Source organism: Zeugodacus cucurbitae, chromosome 5, assembly GCF_028554725.1.
Source record: "Zeugodacus cucurbitae isolate PBARC_wt_2022May chromosome 5, idZeuCucr1.2, whole genome shotgun sequence".
Classification (NCBI taxonomy): domain Eukaryota; kingdom Metazoa; phylum Arthropoda; class Insecta; order Diptera; family Tephritidae; genus Zeugodacus; species Zeugodacus cucurbitae.
The window spans coordinates 43,889,135-43,908,336 of record NC_071670.1 but is presented as its reverse complement, the minus strand read 5'-3'; the positions used below and the strand labels follow the sequence as shown (position 1 = coordinate 43,908,336).

Below are 19,202 nucleotides of genomic sequence, written 5' to 3'. Positions count from 1 at the left end.
ATATGTTAAACGAGACTATTTAAAATTTTGTTGCTTTATTTTTCTCCATTTTATTTTGGAAATATTTTATCTGATTATTACATATTTCGTCCAATCAGTGTCTCCATCATGTATTTATATATAAATTTGTGCCCAATTACTAATCTATTAGAGACTTCAGATAACTTAAGTACAAATTAAGATATCTTGATAAAATTTGGTACACATGTTCCTTGGTTTCATGAGACGGTTGGTATTGAAAATGGGAGAAATTGGACCGTTGCCACGTTGCCCACTTCCCATACAAAGGATATGTTGAAAATTACTAAAAGTGCGTTAACTCACTAACGTATAACATCAGAAACACCGAATTTTACACAAGAAATGGCAGAAGAAGGCTGTACTCATATTAAAAAAAAGAAAATGGACGTATCACAGGAATTGCTCGACCGATTTCAATGAAATTCGGTATATAAGATCTTCTTGACACCCTGATGACACGGATGAAAAATGGAAAATCGGTTCACAACTACGCCTACTTCTCATATAACTTAATATATACATTAGGAACCAATGAAGATAGCTAAATAAAACTTTACATAAATACTGTATATCATCTTTGGCTTAACTTGTGGAAAAATTGTCGAAATCGGACTATAACTTTTCAAGGCCGCGGATATCGAACATGAAGGACTCGGTGAATAAGGGTAATTTTTCACCGAAAATCTCACAGAAAATTTAATATAATTCAGAAGAAATTTTGTTTCTTCTAATAGTGAGTCTCTGTACCAAAAATGGTCAAAATCGGGTCATAACTTCCCCTAGCCCCCTTATACCTAATTACAGGTTTTTCAAAAATACGTTGGACTTTATTCCGCTAACATCGGTTAATATGCGAAATATCTTAGCAAAATTAAACGAGCAAACAAAAATCTTGGATATTGTGTCCATTAGTAGTGAAAATGAGTGAAATCGGTTCAGGAATTAACTCAACCCTCATATACTATATATGAGGATTTTCGTTATCCTATTGGATCTTATGCCGAATATATGGTTTAAATTGCGTTTTATCTTAATAAAACTATAGGAATAAATTGCGAGAGTACAGAATGTTCGGTGGCACCCGAACTTGGCCTTTCCTTATTTGTTATTATAGAATTTGGTAATATAGAAATAAATTGCAATAAAAATACATTCAAAATAGCCCCCGAAATGAGTGGCTAGCGGTTCGTCAGTTTAAAGCTACTATACTCAGTCGTCGTACATAATAGGATTATGTAATTTGTGAGCAAATTTATGGAGACTTAATATTTCGCCAACAAGTTCTTAGAAATTGTGGAAGTTTAGATTTTGTTTAGTGAAAGTGATCAGAGAGTTAAAGATCACGTTACAAATAAAAAATCTCTGTTCTCCTTTTGGAGAATCAACAGTAACTCGAATGTTATTAAAATGTTATTAAAATGTCAGGAAATTTCACCTAATCGGTCTCAAGTTCGCTTAAATAGCTTGTTTGAAATAGGTTTTAGGCAAATGAGTAGGTCGAGATGAACAAAATTAGATACGAAAATTTTCTGTAGGCATCGAATTTTAAATACAAAAATATAAAATTAGTATAGATGAAAATAATGTCAATGGTTAAAGCCACATTTTCGTTCAGAAAAGTGTTTCATTGTTAGACGAAAGATTTATATTTCATATAGTACCACAGAAATTAAGTAGGGGAGCAAGGCAGTCCATTTTTTGACTTTTTATACCAAAATTTCAACTTTTTGAAGGCTAAATATTAAAGCTTGATTGCTTATCGCATGTGCTTTTTTTAACAAGATTATCTTTTAAATTAATTTCCATCTCAAACAATGAAAAAATATAAAAAATGAGGTTAAGTAACTCTGAAATTACTCAAAATTGAAGATTTCAGTATGAAAAAATAAAGATTTTCACTCAAAATTAGAGAGTTTATAATTTCTGTTCAATAAAACCAAAATTTGTGCCAATATTTCTAATATTTCTATAGTGCTTGCTACCAGAGTAGCAATAAAAGGCGAAAGCGAACTTTACAATAATCAATACTGACACATAAAAAGCACTAAAATATCCATTTAATGTAATAATCATAACCACATTAATGTTATTTTTAGTCATCGTTCGTCGAATGACGCAGTTTGCAAGTCGTTGTCCTTTTATCCTTTCACTATACGTTGGATATCACATATGAATCTGATGTGTAAACCTACAGTTAGCTATTTGTATATACTTTCATTTAGATATACATATATGTTTATATACCTTTAATGAGTAATATTAAATATTCATAAAATAATTGATTGAAATGCGAAATAAATGAATTTGATCACGCCTACGCCTATACTATATGGGTATACTCTATGAATATATGTATATATATATATATTCTTATATAGTATGTGCACTGTTATATCTAAATATATGTATGTGGTCATAAATAGTTGAATATCGAAAGTGAAAAGCGTGTCTACTCACATTAACTAAGCTGACGCCAAAGCAGGCCACCCAACCCCAACCGCCATCGGGAGCAACCTTACGTGTTTGTTTCATATTTAATGCTGAAACTGTGTGTATTTGTTATTCTTGTTTGGTTTTAAATGTTGAATATATATTTCTATATATTTTTATATTTTTTTTTTACTAATTTTTTTATCACTATTTGTTTTTGGTATTGTATTGTTGTATTGTTTGGTTGGTTGGTTGGTTGTTTTGGGGGGTGGATATGTTGCTGTTACAACTGCTGTTGCTGATAACTGCTTTGTTACTGTTGTTATTGCTGCTGTTGTTGAACTTTTGATATTTTCAATTGTTGTTTTTTTTGTTATATTTTTTTCTGTTTTTTAAATGCGCTTTTTTATCTGCTTTTAGTATAATTTTGTTTTATTTTGCTTGGCACTGTTTGGTTGCTTTTCTTGTGATTTCTTTATCGGTGGGTTATATTCTTTGTTTTTGTTTTCTCACTACTTGTTTTGCTTCTTTCTTTCGCCTTTTATCCGCGCATATTATTTTCGTCGTGTCGTTGTGACTTTTGTTCGGCGCGGCGTTGTTGTTGTTCTTTTGAAACTTAATATTCCGCTCTGTGTCTCGCTTATTTGTTATTGACGCAGCAAATCGTTTGGCGATTGGAAATTTTTTGCGTTGTTGGGATTTTTATTGGGCACTTTTGTTCTTGGTGGGATTACTTAGGTAATGGTTATAGTTGTTGGTGGCACTAGGTGGCATAGTCTTTGTATTAACATATTTTAGTTGTATTTATATGTATGTAAATTCAATACATACACGTCAACGTACGTCAGCGTGGATATTCTCGTAGCAGTATTCTTATTGTTGGCATTTTCTCTTTGGACTTTGGCAATTATTGTGTACGTACATATGTAGGTATATATAAATATTTAGTATATTAACTTGGATGCTAATGTGCGCTTATCTCATTAATTAACTGCAAAATAAATAGAAAATAAAAAAATTATGATAAAATTATTATAAAATTTCATTGAAGTAATTGCTAAAAATAATCACTTTATATGCCTTCATATTTTTTATTAATTTTAAATAATTTTTTTTTTTAATATTCTACACTTCATTGTCAATAATTTTCCATTCATCTGCTATTGCTAAATCACTGCAATGCCTTTAATTATTAAAAGTTTTGATGTTTTCACGTGTTTGACGGGCGTGAATTGATTTCGCTTTTCAACATTGTTGCTAATAATATTCATTTCCGGTGCGGTGCGCATACACAGCTTGCATTTGGCGTTGCTTTTCCGGCAACTTTGTACAAATGTTTATTTATTATAAATGTAAATGTGTTTCTTTCAGCTGTGTTGAACTGAGCGAATTTCACTCATCATTTATTTGATCTGTTGTGTTATTTTTTTTGTTTTGTTTTAAATTTACATTTGATCGCATTTTCTATGAGCGAACTCATGTATCATGCATGCATTGTTAGTTACATATGCGCTTAAGAGAATATATACTAATTACTGTGTTTTTCGATTTTTGGACGTATTTGCTTTGCGTTAGCATTATTTTGAAGAATTTTAGTAAATTTTTGTTAACATGTTTCTTTTAATATCGGTTTGATAATATTGATAATATATATTAATGCACTATTCGTTTTAGTTTTAATAATATTAAAAAGGTATAGAATATATAATGATGTCCCGTTATACCGGCCTTCTAACTTGCTTTTCTATTTTCATATTTTTTTCAAAAATGTAAAAATAATTTTCTAAAAAAAAATGTTAAAAAAAAAATTATTTTTTAATAATTTTTATAAGTTTATAAATCAAAAGTATTATTTTTTAGTTTAGCTTCTCTTTTAATTCACGATTTATTTTAATTACATCTTTTTCTTCTAAATTTGGATTTTATATAATTTTAAAGTTAGCTTACATTAATCCACTGGCATTTTAAGTAATTAACTTTTATAAATTTTAATTTATTTAGTAATTTAAATATTCTGTAATATGAAATAATTTTTTATATTTCTTCTGATATAATCAAATTTATTACATTTTTCCAAAGAATATAGAAGAAAATGAATTGATATGGCATCTATTTGTTTTAATATATTTACTTCGCAACATCATCTCATTAGTTTTTTTTTATAATTTTTAATTATTTAGTTTTTTCTTATATTTATTTAATATTTGTTTATTTTCACTTTGAGTTTGATAAGCATTTTCTCAATATAATTAATTGTAATTTAATCGATTTTGATGTATTTTATTTTAAATTTAAATTTAGTTTTGAATTTCTTTCACCGTATTTTTTAATTTATTTGTCTTTTTTATTTTAATTCATTAAATTGTAATTTTATGAGTTTTCATTTATTATTTTTTTTAATTTATTTTATTTTAATATAATTTAATTTATTTTATTTTATTTTATTTCATTTCATTTCATTTCATTTCATTTCATTTCATTTCATTTCATTTCATTTCATTTCATCTCATTTCATTTCATTTCATTTTATTTATTTTATTTTATTTTATTTTATTTTATTTTATTTTATTTTAATTTATTTTAATTTATTTAATTTTAATTTAATTTTATTTTATTTAACTTTATTTAATTTAATTTAATTTATTTTTTTTTATTTTTTTTTAATTTATTTTATTTTTTTATTTTATTTATTTTATTCTATTTTATTTTATTTTATTTTATTTTATTTTATTTTATTTTATTTTATTTTATTTTATTTTATTTTATTTTATTTTATTTTATTTTATTTTATTTTATTTTATTTTATTTTATTTTATTTTATTTTATTTTATTTTATTTTATTTTATTTTATTTTATTTTATTTTATTTTATTTATTTTATTTTATTTAATTTAATTTAATTTAATTTAATTTAATTTTTTTATTTTATTTTGTTTTATTTTATTTTATTTTATTTCATTTTATTTTTATTTTATTTGATATAATTTATTTTATTTCAAGTTATTGTACTTTATGTTTATTAATTAATTCATTTCATTTAATTTCCTGAAAACGCATTTTCGTCTTCAAAAAAACACAATCAATCATTTCATTATGCGCTACTTTGAATTTATTTAAAAACCTAATCAGCCATTCATTGATGACGTCAGTAGTCTACATTTGCGCCTACACACACACACACACAACCACACGCGAATACACATGCACTCACTTACTCCTACAACAAAGGCAAGAAAAAAATACTTTTTATGCATTTTCGCTTTTGCACTTTTAGCTGGTTTTACCGGGTGAATTTCCATTCCTCAAATTGCGTGAATAACGACAAAAATTGCAATAAGAACCAACAATGGAAGAAGAAGAGTAGGTAGCCGACAGCAAAATTGCTGTGAATAAAATAAATGTGCAATGCAAAATTTTGTAAAATACTGGAAATGATGAGTGTTGAAAAGTCTTAAAGGAGGTGAGCGGCGAGTTTCATTTTTATTTAAGCTCTTTGTTGTTGGTCACTTATAAATTACAAATTTTGAGTATTCAATGAGCCGATGGCTTAAATTACAAAAAAAATATTACAACAAACACGCTAATAATAGTTGTTTGAAATGTTTGTTGGCCTTGATTTTTATGGTTTTTTGAACTGTTGGAGTGTCGAAAAGTGTAGTTCTTTATACATATTTTCTTTTATATATATTTATATAGAGTTCAAGTATTTTTCCATGCATAGGTATGTACATATGTATAATATAAATATAGTTAAAATTTTCTATCCATCTATATGTGTCTTTGTATATGCACTTTTCATCTTTGAGCTGTCTGTTCTGAGCTTTTCTTGTTTCACTTAATAAATTTCTTTGTGTCTGCAGTTGATTGAATCTTCTGCTTGCTGCTCGCTCAACTTCTTACTTGAAATACATATATATTTATCTTACATATATATATTTTTATGTAATCTCTTATACATACATACATATGCACTTATCTATGTATTAGCTTCGTTTATTGCTGCAGCGCTTAGTTTTCTTTAATATATTTTTCATTTGGTTCGATTGACTTTCAAAAGCTCTTAGTGGCAATTACACAACTGCTTCACACGCTCAATATTCCATTTTATTCTAATTAATATATGTTTTGTAGCGTTAGATTTATTTACATTATTTCATTTATTCATTCGATTTTGCCTTTCGCAAATAATTAAAAACACCAACAAATCGCACAAAGCACTTTTTTTTGAACCGCACTACTTTCAGCGTTCCGACTGATTGACTGCTTTTCTCTGCACACAAAGCTTGAGTATATTTATATATGTATGTGTGTGTGTGTGTGTTTGCTTGCTTGCTCAGCTGATTGTAAGCCGAGTTCGTTCTACCAATTGTCTTACATACATATAGTGATGTGTTTATATAGTATATACATATATATGCATATGTACTACACTGCACTCGCTTGTTCTTGCATTCGCCCAACACTCTTGTTGTTGCTTTGTACCGTAGCGTTTGATTTGCCAAACAAGACTAAAACCACAATACTAGCGATGCAGTCACTGTTACTATTGCTGCTAAACTACTGTAAACACACTCACAATTACATATATACAAGTATATATATATACTAAATGCACATATATACATGCATGCAGTCTACTGTATTGGTGCTAATATTGTTGTTGTTGTTCTTCTTTGTTGTCGATATGGATAGTTGTGGCATTGCTGGTGATCTTTGGATCTTTGGCTATGCGCGGAAAGCGCTAAAAGAAGATGGGTTAACGGGAATGCACGCTTGACTTTGTAGCCGGCAACAAGGCACAACGAAAAACAAGTATTGTAAGATAAACAAAAAAATGATAGAGAGCAAGCAAGCAGCAGAGAGTGAGTGAGTGTAAAGCAGGTGCAGTGTTTGGGAGACTCTGCTCCACATGCGTTGCTCTGCGAAGAGCGCATACATACAAACAAACAATTTTATAAAGTTGCTTATATACACAGGAGCATATATAATGCATGTGGCCTCTATTGCAATGCCTCAAGGTGGCTGAGAGGAGGGGTGGGGGTGACTGGTCTATAAGTAAGCTTGTCAGCAGCTTGTTGCGGAGAGCGCTTATATATTGTTGCACAGCTCAATAGCGCACAGCTGATGCGCCGTCATCACACTGGCTAGTTCACGTTTAATGCACGTTTTTTTGTTGCTTTTGTTTTTGTTTATTATTATTTTTTTTGCTTTGTTGTTGTTGTTATCTATTACTATTACTGCATGCAGCGTTCAAAGTGTGCCGCCGCCGCCGTCATGGTTGCATGTTTTGTTGTTATTTATGCTGTTTTCCGGTATTACTGTGGCGTGGCGCTTGGCATAATGAATTTCTTGAGCAAAAAAAGTAAAAATAAAGAAAAAATTGAGGAAAAATAGAGGAGAAAAATGCTACTGCAACTACGATACTACTAATTGGTGCTAGACAAAGTCACGTGCTTGCCAAGCGCCGAAAACCAAATTAATTTTATAATTTTTTCATTCATTGTTTGCTGCATGAAAATAAGGAAATGTCTATTTAATAAAAGTAAACAAGTGGAAATTACGACAATTTCAGTCTGCACATATACACACATACACATGCAAATACACACTCATACATAAAAACATACATCCTTATATATGTATGTATGTATGTAGTTATATATTGCCTATGTGCTGTTGCATGTTGGAAAAATAAACAGTGCAAAAACTCAAAAAAAAACTTGGTAGCACCGCGTAACAACGAGGCTAGCCGCTTCACTGTTTCGCAATTTTCCTTTCACATTGCGCTGATTTTGTAGCCCCCATTTAAATACGCTCATCGTTAGATTTTATTTTTGGTAATTTTCGCACGAATTTTCGACGTTGGCATTGTGAAATGTTGCATTTTATTTTTGAAATTACTTTGTGTCATTTGCGTATTTGAAGTGATTTTTTTTTTGTTTTTTTTTAATGTTTTTTTATGGTTTATATGATTTGGTAACAAATTGATTTGAAATATTTTTTTTTAATTTTACACATTTTTGGAGAAAAATATATTTTATTTTTTTTTTTAATATTTTTTTATTAAAAATTTATTTTTTTAATATATTAGAAAATGAAATTAAAATTATTTGTTTATATATTTTAGAAAATTTAATTAAAAATAATTGTAAATTTGTTCAGAAAAAAATTTAAGAGCCACGTGGTCGCACTAAAATCATTCAAAAGGTTCTTGTGTCCTACAAAATTGTGCATTTATAATATAAATTGATAAAAAAAATATATATTAAATTCCGAATTAAAATTTATTTATAGTTATTATATCTGTATTAAATATTTTATGGACATTTTTTTATTATTTTCACTTTTATTATTTTATTAGTATATGTAATTATTTTTTTTTTTGTTTAAGATTTTTAGATATTTTAAACTTGTAATATTTAATTTTCATAACTTCGATCGTAAACACCTTTCTTTATTTAAAAGTAGTAATAAAAATAAAAAAATATTAATTTTTCTTTATGAAGGCCATGAAAATTTTGAGAAAATTGAAAAATGGCTTATTTTGATTTCAAATTATACATATATAATTTAAATGCAATGCGGCTAATTTTACCACCACGAGAATTTTTTTTATTAATTTAAATTATAAATTATTTTTTGTTTTTTTTTACAAATTTTATATGTTAGTTGAAATATTTTGTAATTTTTGAATTTTTTTTTGGACTTTTTTTTGTAAAAAAGTTCAAACAGTTTAATAAAAAAATATAATTTTTTATTAAAAAAAAAATCATTTATTATCCATTAAATTTTGTTATGAGTCTTCTTTATTCGCGAAGTATTTTAAAGTAAATTTAATTAACTTTTGCCTAATTAAAATTTAATTATTATTGAGCAATTTCATATTTGATGGTGAAATAATATTTTTTATAGATTTAATTAATTTGCCTAATTTACTTTATTTAATTATTATTGAGCAATTTCATATTTGATGGTGAAATAATATTTTTATTAGATTTAAACATTTTAAAATTAATAAATTTATTTTAATTTTGTGTAATAATATTAAATTTAGCAATAGTATCTGTATTATATTATCAATTTATAAATAATTTTCAGTTTTTTTTATATTTTTTTTGCTCCAATTTATTGTTTTTTGTCTTTTTATATATTTTAATAAATTATTTGATTTCATTTATTTTATTTTTTATACAATTTATGGCATTAAATATTTTTTTATAAAATTTGTGACATTTATTAATTTGAATTTTTGATCAAATTTATTTATATTTTATAAAATTATTTCCGTAATTGATTTTTATTAAAAAAATGTTAACAAGGACTTTGACAAACCAACTGTTACTTTTTACTTTTTTTTAATTTTGATTGATCCTTAACAGTGGTCCTTCAAAAAATCTTCTTTCCTTCCATAAATTTCTCACCACTTTTTCTTTGTCTGCGACTTTTTATGATTCTCTAACATTAATTAAATTATAACTGCTTCAAATGAGCATTTCCTCAAATCTTCCAACACTTTATTGCACATTTTAATTTTATCAAAATTAATTTTCTATTGAATTTTTACCTATTAAAAAGTGATTATTTTTCCCAAAGTTTTTTTACTTTTCTCTTTTCATAGAATTTAAAAAAAAATATTTTTTGGTCGCGTTTCAGCTTTGGAGCTGCGAGAACGACGCGAAGTTACGGCAACGTTTAAAGTCGAACTGAACTGAACTCAAGCGAACTAAAATGGAAATTAACATTGAAACTCACGAAATTCACTCGCTGTTACCTCCGATTGTTAACTGCGCTGCGCCGAGCAATATTGAGCTCCGCTGACATTTTCATTGTCGTTGGCGTCATGCTCAGCTGTCTGCCGATTATATCTGTGTGTGTTTGCGTATATTTGCGAGAGTGTTTGTTTGCTTGTGTTATTACTGCTCTACTAAATATGTAACAGAATTGACTTTTTAACCCTAAATTGACGAATTTGTAATTTGAACACAAATTTGTTGGAAGAGAGTGGATTAATGGTGGAAATTACACTTTCATTAAAATCGAAGTGGTGAAAGATATCTTTTGATTTTTTTTTTAACAAATTTTAATTTATTTTTATATTATTTATTTATATTTTAAGAATCAAGTACTTGTTTGTTGATTCAATTCAAGTTTTTCAACCACTGACATTTTACAATATTTTATTCTTGAAAGTTATCTTCCAGGTTAGTTCCGTGACAGAATTCTTAGAAAAATTATAAAAGTATTATCATCGATATTTTCTTCAAAATTCTTCCCCAACATTTCCGTTTAAATAAATTAAAAATAGTTTATATCGTTCTTTTATCTCTTCTTCAGACTATTCTTCTCTGTTTCTTTGTTTAATTTTTTAGGATTAGTAGAGGGTGGCTTTTTAGAGGTATTCAATTTCCTTGAGGGATAAATTTCAAACCAAAAGTCAAAGTAAATATATGTTTTGACATTTCTAGAGGAAAGATTTGAAAATTATAATGTTTTATAAGTAAACTTACACCAAAATCTTACTTTAGAAAGCTGTTGTAAAGCTTTACGCATTGATTTTTACGATAAACGTCACTTTTCCGGCTTAACCGGAATTTAAATGATCAATATTGCCTTATTCAGAATGAATCCAGGATCCCTGGTCTCTAGCAAAAATTACTGCCTTGTGTGGTTTGTCGTACCAAAAAAAAAAATTATTGGTCCATATATTTTTGTGAATTGAAGTTGTTGAGCTCCACAAAAAAATTTTTCGGAGTCTTTCGGGTTCGCAAATCTATATCAATCATCTAAGAGCTAAATGAACCCAAATATTGGGTGAAGCCATCATAGGAAGGAGTTTTTAAGATCAACGCATATAAAGAAATTCGCTTTTGAATGGTTACCTAGATCATATGATTTGACTCCATTAGATTAATTTTTGAGAGGTTATGTTAAATAAATGGTCTTAAAAATCGAATTTTCTGTTTTAGCGAGTTAAGAAAGCTGGTTAGGCTGGTCTTTGTAGGAGTTAGTTGAATTTGTATTTACATTCCAGCATAAATTTACGGATTAATTAGGACAACAAAGCCTTTTGATTAATTATCTTTTCTTCTTATTTGAAGTTTCATACCTCTAAAGTAACACCCTTTATTTACTTTAATTTACTTAAATGTCCAATTACATATAAGACATATGCCTTTAGCAACTCAATTGTATTATTTTTCTGTTTAAAAGTCGATTATTAGCCGGTGTCATCACCTAAACAAGACCGCAAGCATTTGCGGCCAGACAGCAAAGAGAGCAACACACAAGTGCGGTTGAGAGCGCGTCGCGCGTTGTATACGAGTACCATATGTCGGTGCACCGAATGCACATAAACAAATCAAAATTTGATTTATGACATTGAAAATAGCAAATAGACGTTCGAGACGATAACACACAAGTAGAGAAGGCGGTGAAGAGTTAATGCTAATACACTTTGCAGGTAGCGTAAAATATTCACTTGTACTTTCTTTCTGCAAAAGCAACAAATTGACTCCTTCCACACACAAATACATACATACATATATGTATTTACTACATATGTTTGCCTACTTAATACACATGCAAACATGTAGTGGCTTAGTCAGCGCTCACCTAACAGCACATGGCGTCTGGCAGCTCACAGCTGGTGGCGAAACCAGTTTCCGAACGTAAGAAACCAGTACTAAATAAACAAACATTTGAAGAGAGTGCGTAATGCGAATATAATCAAGAGACAGACAGACAGAAAGAGAGAGAGAGAGACTCAGTGAGTGAGTGAACTTGTTGAAAATAATATTTGTTTTTATTTTTTGCTTTTGTTTTTGTATTTCTTACGCTGTTAACAAACATTGCAGCCAAAGTCTTATCAATATTATGTGTATTACGGCTGGTCATGCCTCTTTGAGCGCTGTTCTGACAGCTGTTTTACTGCTGATAGATATGCTTGTTGATATTGATTTTTATCCGCCCTCCAAATAAATATATACACTTGCTGATGTGAGTCAGCATACCGGTGTGTGCTTAGTTAACTGTAGAAATTTGCACACACCTACAATTTTATTTCTATAAAAGTCACTTAAGTACGCTTAACATAACGCTGTTAAGTAGTTAGTATCTGTTAACAGTGCATTTTTGATAAGCATTTGTATGAGCATGTAGGAGGAAGAAGAAGACGAAGCAAGTATTTGGTTTGTTAGGCTGTTATGTGTTGTTTATGTGTATGCGTATGTCACTGTATGTGTGCGCTTGTTTCCGCTGCAGCGATGGTTGTTCACGGCATGTGAAATTTCATGCCGCCGAAAAGCATGCAATGAATTTTGGCTATTTTATAGCAACATAAATATTTGAAACTATTCTGTGGCAACCTCTGCATACTCACACACATAAAATGCGTATGTTTGCATGTATACTCGTATATGTATGCATATATAAAATTAGCTTAACGTATGAGCTGATGCTTTTCGATGAAAGGAAGATTCTATGAGTCACTAGATAAATTGCACCAAATTCAGGAAATAAAAAAAATTGTTTCGCTCAAATTTATTAATTTTTATTGCTTAAAATATTTATTAAAATGCATTGTCGGGTGCAGTTTTCAATAAATTTACTAAATAAAATATTTTTATAATAACTAAAAAAATTATAATAAGACCAAAATCAGTCAGATTATATTTTTGGTCGATTTTTACAACTACCCCTCTTTTTTAAACCCCTTAAAATGGGTTTCGTCGGGTAAAAAATGCCTATTTTTTCTATGTAAAAAATTATTTATATTATTCAAACTTTTTTCGCTTATATATACATACTTACAGAATAATTTCTGAAATAAAAAAATATTGTAACTCCTCCATTGTGACGTCATTTCAGGTGAGCCCTCGGAAAAAAGGTACGTCCGCATTGTCAGCCATCTCTTGCCAGGATCATCTTAAATGAAAAAAAAAAACAAAAATAAGTGTTTTAGTTAAGACCATAAACTCGTGGTTGAACGAAGGAAAGACAAAAAGAGTAAAAATTGGAATTTTGGCAGACATTTTTCCAAAAAAATAAAAATTTCGGTCAAATATGCTTGACATTTTGTCTCCGAAACTATTATTCGGATGGACTTGAAAATTTAGGCTAATATTCTTGAGATGTTGTGGAAATTAATAAGCCATCGATGTTTTGAACCCACGAAACTCATGTAACACCTTAACTCATCACATTTTTTCCTACATCGTCATAGGAGAAGGACTTATTAGTTTCGAGATTTCCACCGAGTCTTTATTTTGCTTCTTATAAATTTTTTTTTAATTTTTTCAAAATTTTCTTAGTCCTTTCTGTCAACTGAAAATTTTACAATTTTTTAATTTTATTTTTATTCTCTGATTAAGTTTACATAATTAACGTGCTCTTAGTTAATATATCCAAATCCGGAACCACACATTTAAGTCGGTTTATTAGAGTCGCTTTTACGTCTAAGAAAGGTTCGACTCCTGCTTTATTGTGTTTTTGATACAAAAGAGAGGTTCCTCTTCAACGGTTTGCCAGCATATGTATGAACTTGTATTTTTATACAGGATCCTGAGTTGCTTTGTTCATATTGTTCTACAGTTAATTCAGCTCTTTTGAGGTTATGTTGATTTCAAACCATATATATTTCATAAAACCTTTCTCTCAAGCTGCACTTTAAACAGACAATTTGGTTAGTTTATTTCGATTTAGACGCGTCGATTTAGTCCCAGGTGGACTTAAAGAAATAATAGTACAAATGTATGAACGAAATTGTTTATATGATCATAATTCTGACTGTATATTTGTTAAGATATCGTTATCGTTATCGTTATCAAATGTTAAGAATATTTTATATTAGCAGCATAAGCATAAGAAGTAGTTTAAAAAATTTATATATAATTTGCGACCGATTAAATTTTGCTAATCAAACAATTTTCTCCAACATGAATATACACAAATATTGGAATTATGACTATTAATTTGGTGAGATCAGGTATTTCTCATTGGCTTCGTTTACTATCAAACATATTTGAACTACTTCTTTATCATATTTCTCCAACATCACATGAAGAAACATCATAATGGTGTCACTTATATTCTTACACCGCAATTAATATCACTCGGTTGGAAGGAATACTTTCTATATCGTCTCTGATTATTTGGTGGGTGTCGGGCTCTATTAGTTCGTTGTCGATGAGCTATAATTGTTTATAGAAAGTGCTCGATAGAGTCCTCTTTAAAATATTTAGTATGCGGTGATCCCGTTCCTGAAGTTCATCATTAATGATTATTTATTGTATGTATGGTGCCAAAGTGCCATAACTAAGCCATAAATAAAGCTATGGAAATGAAATTTGGTATGAAGGATCGCACTATGAAGGGGCATATTTGGATGTAATTTTTTTGGGGAAGTGGGCGTGGCCCCGCCCCCTACTAAGTTTTTTGTACATATCTCGCAAACTAATAGAGCTATATAAACCAAACTTTCTGCAGTCGTTTTTTTTAGCCACTTCCTAATACAGTCCAAAAATGAAAGAAATCGGACATAACCACGCCCACCCCCCATACAAAAGTTAGGTTGAAAATTACTAAAAGTGGGTTAACTCACTAACGAAAAACGTCAGAAACACTAAATTTCACATAAGAAATGACAGATGGAAGCTGCACTAAGATTTTTATACAAAATGGAAAATGGGCATGGCGTCGCCCACTTATGGGTCAAAAACCATATCTCAGGAACTACTCAATGAAACTTGGTTTGTAATAGTTTCTTTACATCCCAATGATTTGTTGTGAAAATAGGCCAAATCGCTTCACAATCACGTCTACTTCCTATATACCAGAACTTTGAAGACAATCTGAATCGTTTACTTTACAATATATAAAGTAAGTACTAGTGAAGATATCGGTGCAGAATTTTGCACAAATACTATGTTAATAGTGTGGCAGCCCCATTCTAAAAATCGCCGAAATCGGACCATAGGTTTTTAAGGCCCCATTTATCGAACACGAGGACCTCCGTGCTTCTAACCTAATATTATGGTTTCCAACTTTCAATGGACTTTATACAATATATATGACGAATATGTGGGTCAAATTGTGTATTATATAATATAAATAAAGTTAAATAAATAAATTGCGAGAGTATACAATGTTCGGTTGCACCCGAACTTAGCCCTTCCTTACTTGTTTATCTATTAATTTAATTATTTTTAGTAATTTAATTTTCGTTTTATTACTTTTAATTCATATTTTTGCTTTTCTTATTTTTTACAGGTTTATTTCCACGGGAAATGACAATACGATTTGTGGGCAAGGTAAGTGATGTCTAATTAACTACTAATACGATTTTTATATACGTGATACTTATAAATCAAATGTGTTGATTTCCTAAAAACAAAAACCTGACTCTACAAATCAAATATTTCTTATATAAATGGCATATCACGTCAAGTGTTTAATCAATATTGAAAGTGAGAAATCTAAAGTTGTCAAATTGTACTTCGCACACGAACGTTGTGACGAAAGTTCTAATATGTATGTCTATTTCTATGTCCTATATACATATATGTACTTTCAATTAAAATGCCGCTCCATTGTTGGTAGTGACATTTAAATTGATACTTCAACTAATCTATAAGTATGCAATTAAAAAAGTCAAACACCAGGAATTGAAAAAATAAATAAATAAATGTAATTATAAGATATAACAGACATACATATACATATGTAGACTTGATTATATCTCATATTAATATGTATGTCGGCTTTATTTTAATATTAATACAAAGTCATCATTTGGCAGTTTTCAACATTTATTTGTATGTTCTTATGTAATATTTGTTGTTATTTTGCGTTTTTTTTATTAAATATGTGTATTGTTTGTTTTATCGCCGAGTTTTTGTTTTACGCTTTCAACAAGTGGTTCAAAATACGACACACCCACCTTGGACTTTGCTGTGCTGCCATATTGATACGCACATATGTATATCTACTTATATGAAAAAAAATATATTTTATATACAGTTTTGGGACAAAAAATGGCAATCAACTATAAATACTTACAAAATTTTGAAAAGCCAATTGTTAAGGGATCTATATTACAAATGAGGTCTTACATACTTTTACTTGAAGCAATTTGATTTGTTCCAACTAATATGTTCCTGATAATAACCATCGCTTATTATTATTTCGACTTTTTTGTCTAGCTGATGTTGGTCTTTTTCCGTTTACTAAATTTTGATATTTTTCTCTTTAATTTTCATAATTTTTCTGTTTTTTTGACGTTTCAAGTTTTAGAATCAGCTTTAATTTTGAGATATTTCAAATTATTTTAGAACTGTATTCAAAATTTGTAATTATGAGTGTTCGACTCGTTACTTATCTACTTGATGTCTACTCTTTTGTCTGTTACATGTGACATTTAAGCAAGAGTTTATTTTTAAACTTAATTCAAATGGTACTCTCTCTTCAGCTGACTCTCTTCTCTCTCTATTTATTTCAAACCAGTTGCTGTTCGAATCGTCACTCTATCACGCTCACTTAACGACTTCAAATATACTAATAAATGATCATCATCAATCGCTATACTATTTTTGTGAACATCACTGTATCTGTAAACACAAATATATTTTGAACGTTTTATAATCGCTCATTGTTGGCAGCTAAATTTCAGCTGTGCTAACTTTAAAGTCAATGCCGACTATGGAAATAAAACCCCGTCATAACTAATAACCGTTTAACTGCTTACAGTTATTTGTTTATCACAAAAAAGCAAAATAATTTTTTTATGATAATTACTACCATATAAAGAACTTTTGAAATTCCTACATTTTATTTGATTAGAGAGTGACAAGCGCACAATGAAGGCACTTTCGGTCAAGACTTCGCCATTTGTCGATCGCGTATTTTGTGGGGATCAAAGTATCTAATGGTGGTGGTGGTGATGGGTGTAAAGTTCTATTGTATTTTAAGACGGAATATCTTAATTTACTGATAGCCCGTGCGATAAAGGGCAAAGTGCCAAGTTGTTTATTGAAATAGTAGTTAAGTTGTCAGAATTTCTAGTTTCAGCAAAAATTAATGCAAAATAATAGGAAATTTTGGTTTTATATATTTATGTGGTAGAGAAGGAAAATATAGTACGACAAGGTTTTGATAGTATTGAGATCTGAAACTGGACTGTGCATCTGTAATGGATTGAAGCTGTGGACATGTCTACTCCGCTATTGAGTAGAGTTTCTTTCCATTTTCCTTGAATATTGAAGTTTCCAACTAAAAACAGACTTTGTAGAAAAAATAAATTGTATTTATACTAAAATTGGCAAACTTTTGGAAACTTACTGTTTATACTATACATTATATTTTGTTTTGGTACAAAGTCTTCTGCTTAAAGCACATTATTTTCTTATAATTTATTTTTATTTATAAACTATATTAACACAACAATATTCTTAAATACGTGACATAGTATTAATACAGTAAAAATGAATCTATTCTAAATCTAACAACGAGTCGAAATTATTAAAATTTACTACCGAAATTCGGAGTCTCAACTTTAAAAACGCTACGTCCAATTTATTATCGTCCTGTCAGATCAACAATTGAGCGTCTAGCGGAAAAAATTGAATTCACAGGTACAGTACAAAATGTTCCCGTACCAGTGAGAGAAAGAAGTTCCCGTAGTGTCGAGAATATTGCTGCCGCTAGCGCATCAATTGAGGAAGACCCAAATTAGCTTCTCACACATCGTTCTCAAGCGTTGGGCATCTCTGTGACGTCATTGTGGCAAATTTTGATCTTGGCCTACTACATCCTTACAAGATCAAATTGATACAAGAATTAAAGTCGCTTGGCCATCAACCTGAAAATGAGCCAGATTTTCATCGAAAAATCAACTTCAGCGATTAGGCAAATTTTTGACTGAATGGCTTCAAGCCAGGCAGCAATCCACACGTACTACATGAGTCACCATTGTATCCCGAAAAAATTACTGTTTGGTGCGATTTATGGGCCGGAGACATCATTGAGTCGTACTTCTTTACGTTACCGTGATTGGGAATCGCTACCGCTCAATGATAACCGAATATGTTTGGCCCCGAATTGGATGATATGGATTGATGTCACAATCGATTTATTAAAAATCAAGTCTGGTGAACGTGTTATCTCACGAAATGGCCCAGTCAATCGCATGACCGAGGGATTTAACGCCGTTAGACTATTTCCTCTGGGGGCTACGTCAAGTTTATGGTCTATGCCAACAAGCAAGCGACGATTGATAAACTTCGTACGAATATCGAACGTGAAATTGCAGCAGTACTTTTGTAGCGCTCTTATTGGAAAACCTTTAACTAATACTCCTATTCCAGGTTCTCATTAAGAATAGGATTATTCCACACACCCGTTTTCAATAAGTAAAATCTGAAACTTTTTCGAAAATAACGGATGTACATTTATCGAAATAAAGAAAAGTTTTTAATGTTTATTAACCATACAATACTCTTCTAAGTTATAAAAATAAGAAACATTGTCATATAGATCAACATCTACTAGAGATCCAGGAATATCCATTAATATTCTAAATAGTCCATATTTTTTTGAAACATAGCGTGATATTGACAGTTCCTGGTTTAGCCAATACAACGGCAGGCCACACTGCAAATAAAATTATCAACACTTTGCAACAAATTCCTTGCATCATCCCGTACATCCGGTTTTTTACTTTAGTTCTCAAAAACAAAAATTATAATTTTTTTTCGGAAC

The 19,202-nt window shown here is 29.5% G+C and overlaps 1 protein-coding gene across 3 annotated transcripts in view; it reads right to left on the bottom strand.

Annotated features, from left to right (window-relative positions):
- The window catches only part of LOC105219221 (uncharacterized), a 48,358-nt gene extending 38,177 nt beyond the window's left edge, over nt 1-10,181 (bottom strand). Inside the window, exons 1-2 of one of the 3 annotated variants that reach the window (XM_054231746.1) lie at nt 10,015-10,181; nt 2,479-3,442 (exon numbers count right to left, since the gene is read on the bottom strand). In XM_054231746.1, coding sequence (XP_054087721.1) covers nt 2,479-2,553 — 75 coding nt within the window. In that variant the 5' untranslated portion in view covers nt 2,554-3,442; nt 10,015-10,181. The other 2 variants (XM_054231748.1, XM_054231747.1) reach the window with 2 other exon arrangements.
- Nucleotides 10,182-19,202: the final 9,021 nt, after the last annotated feature.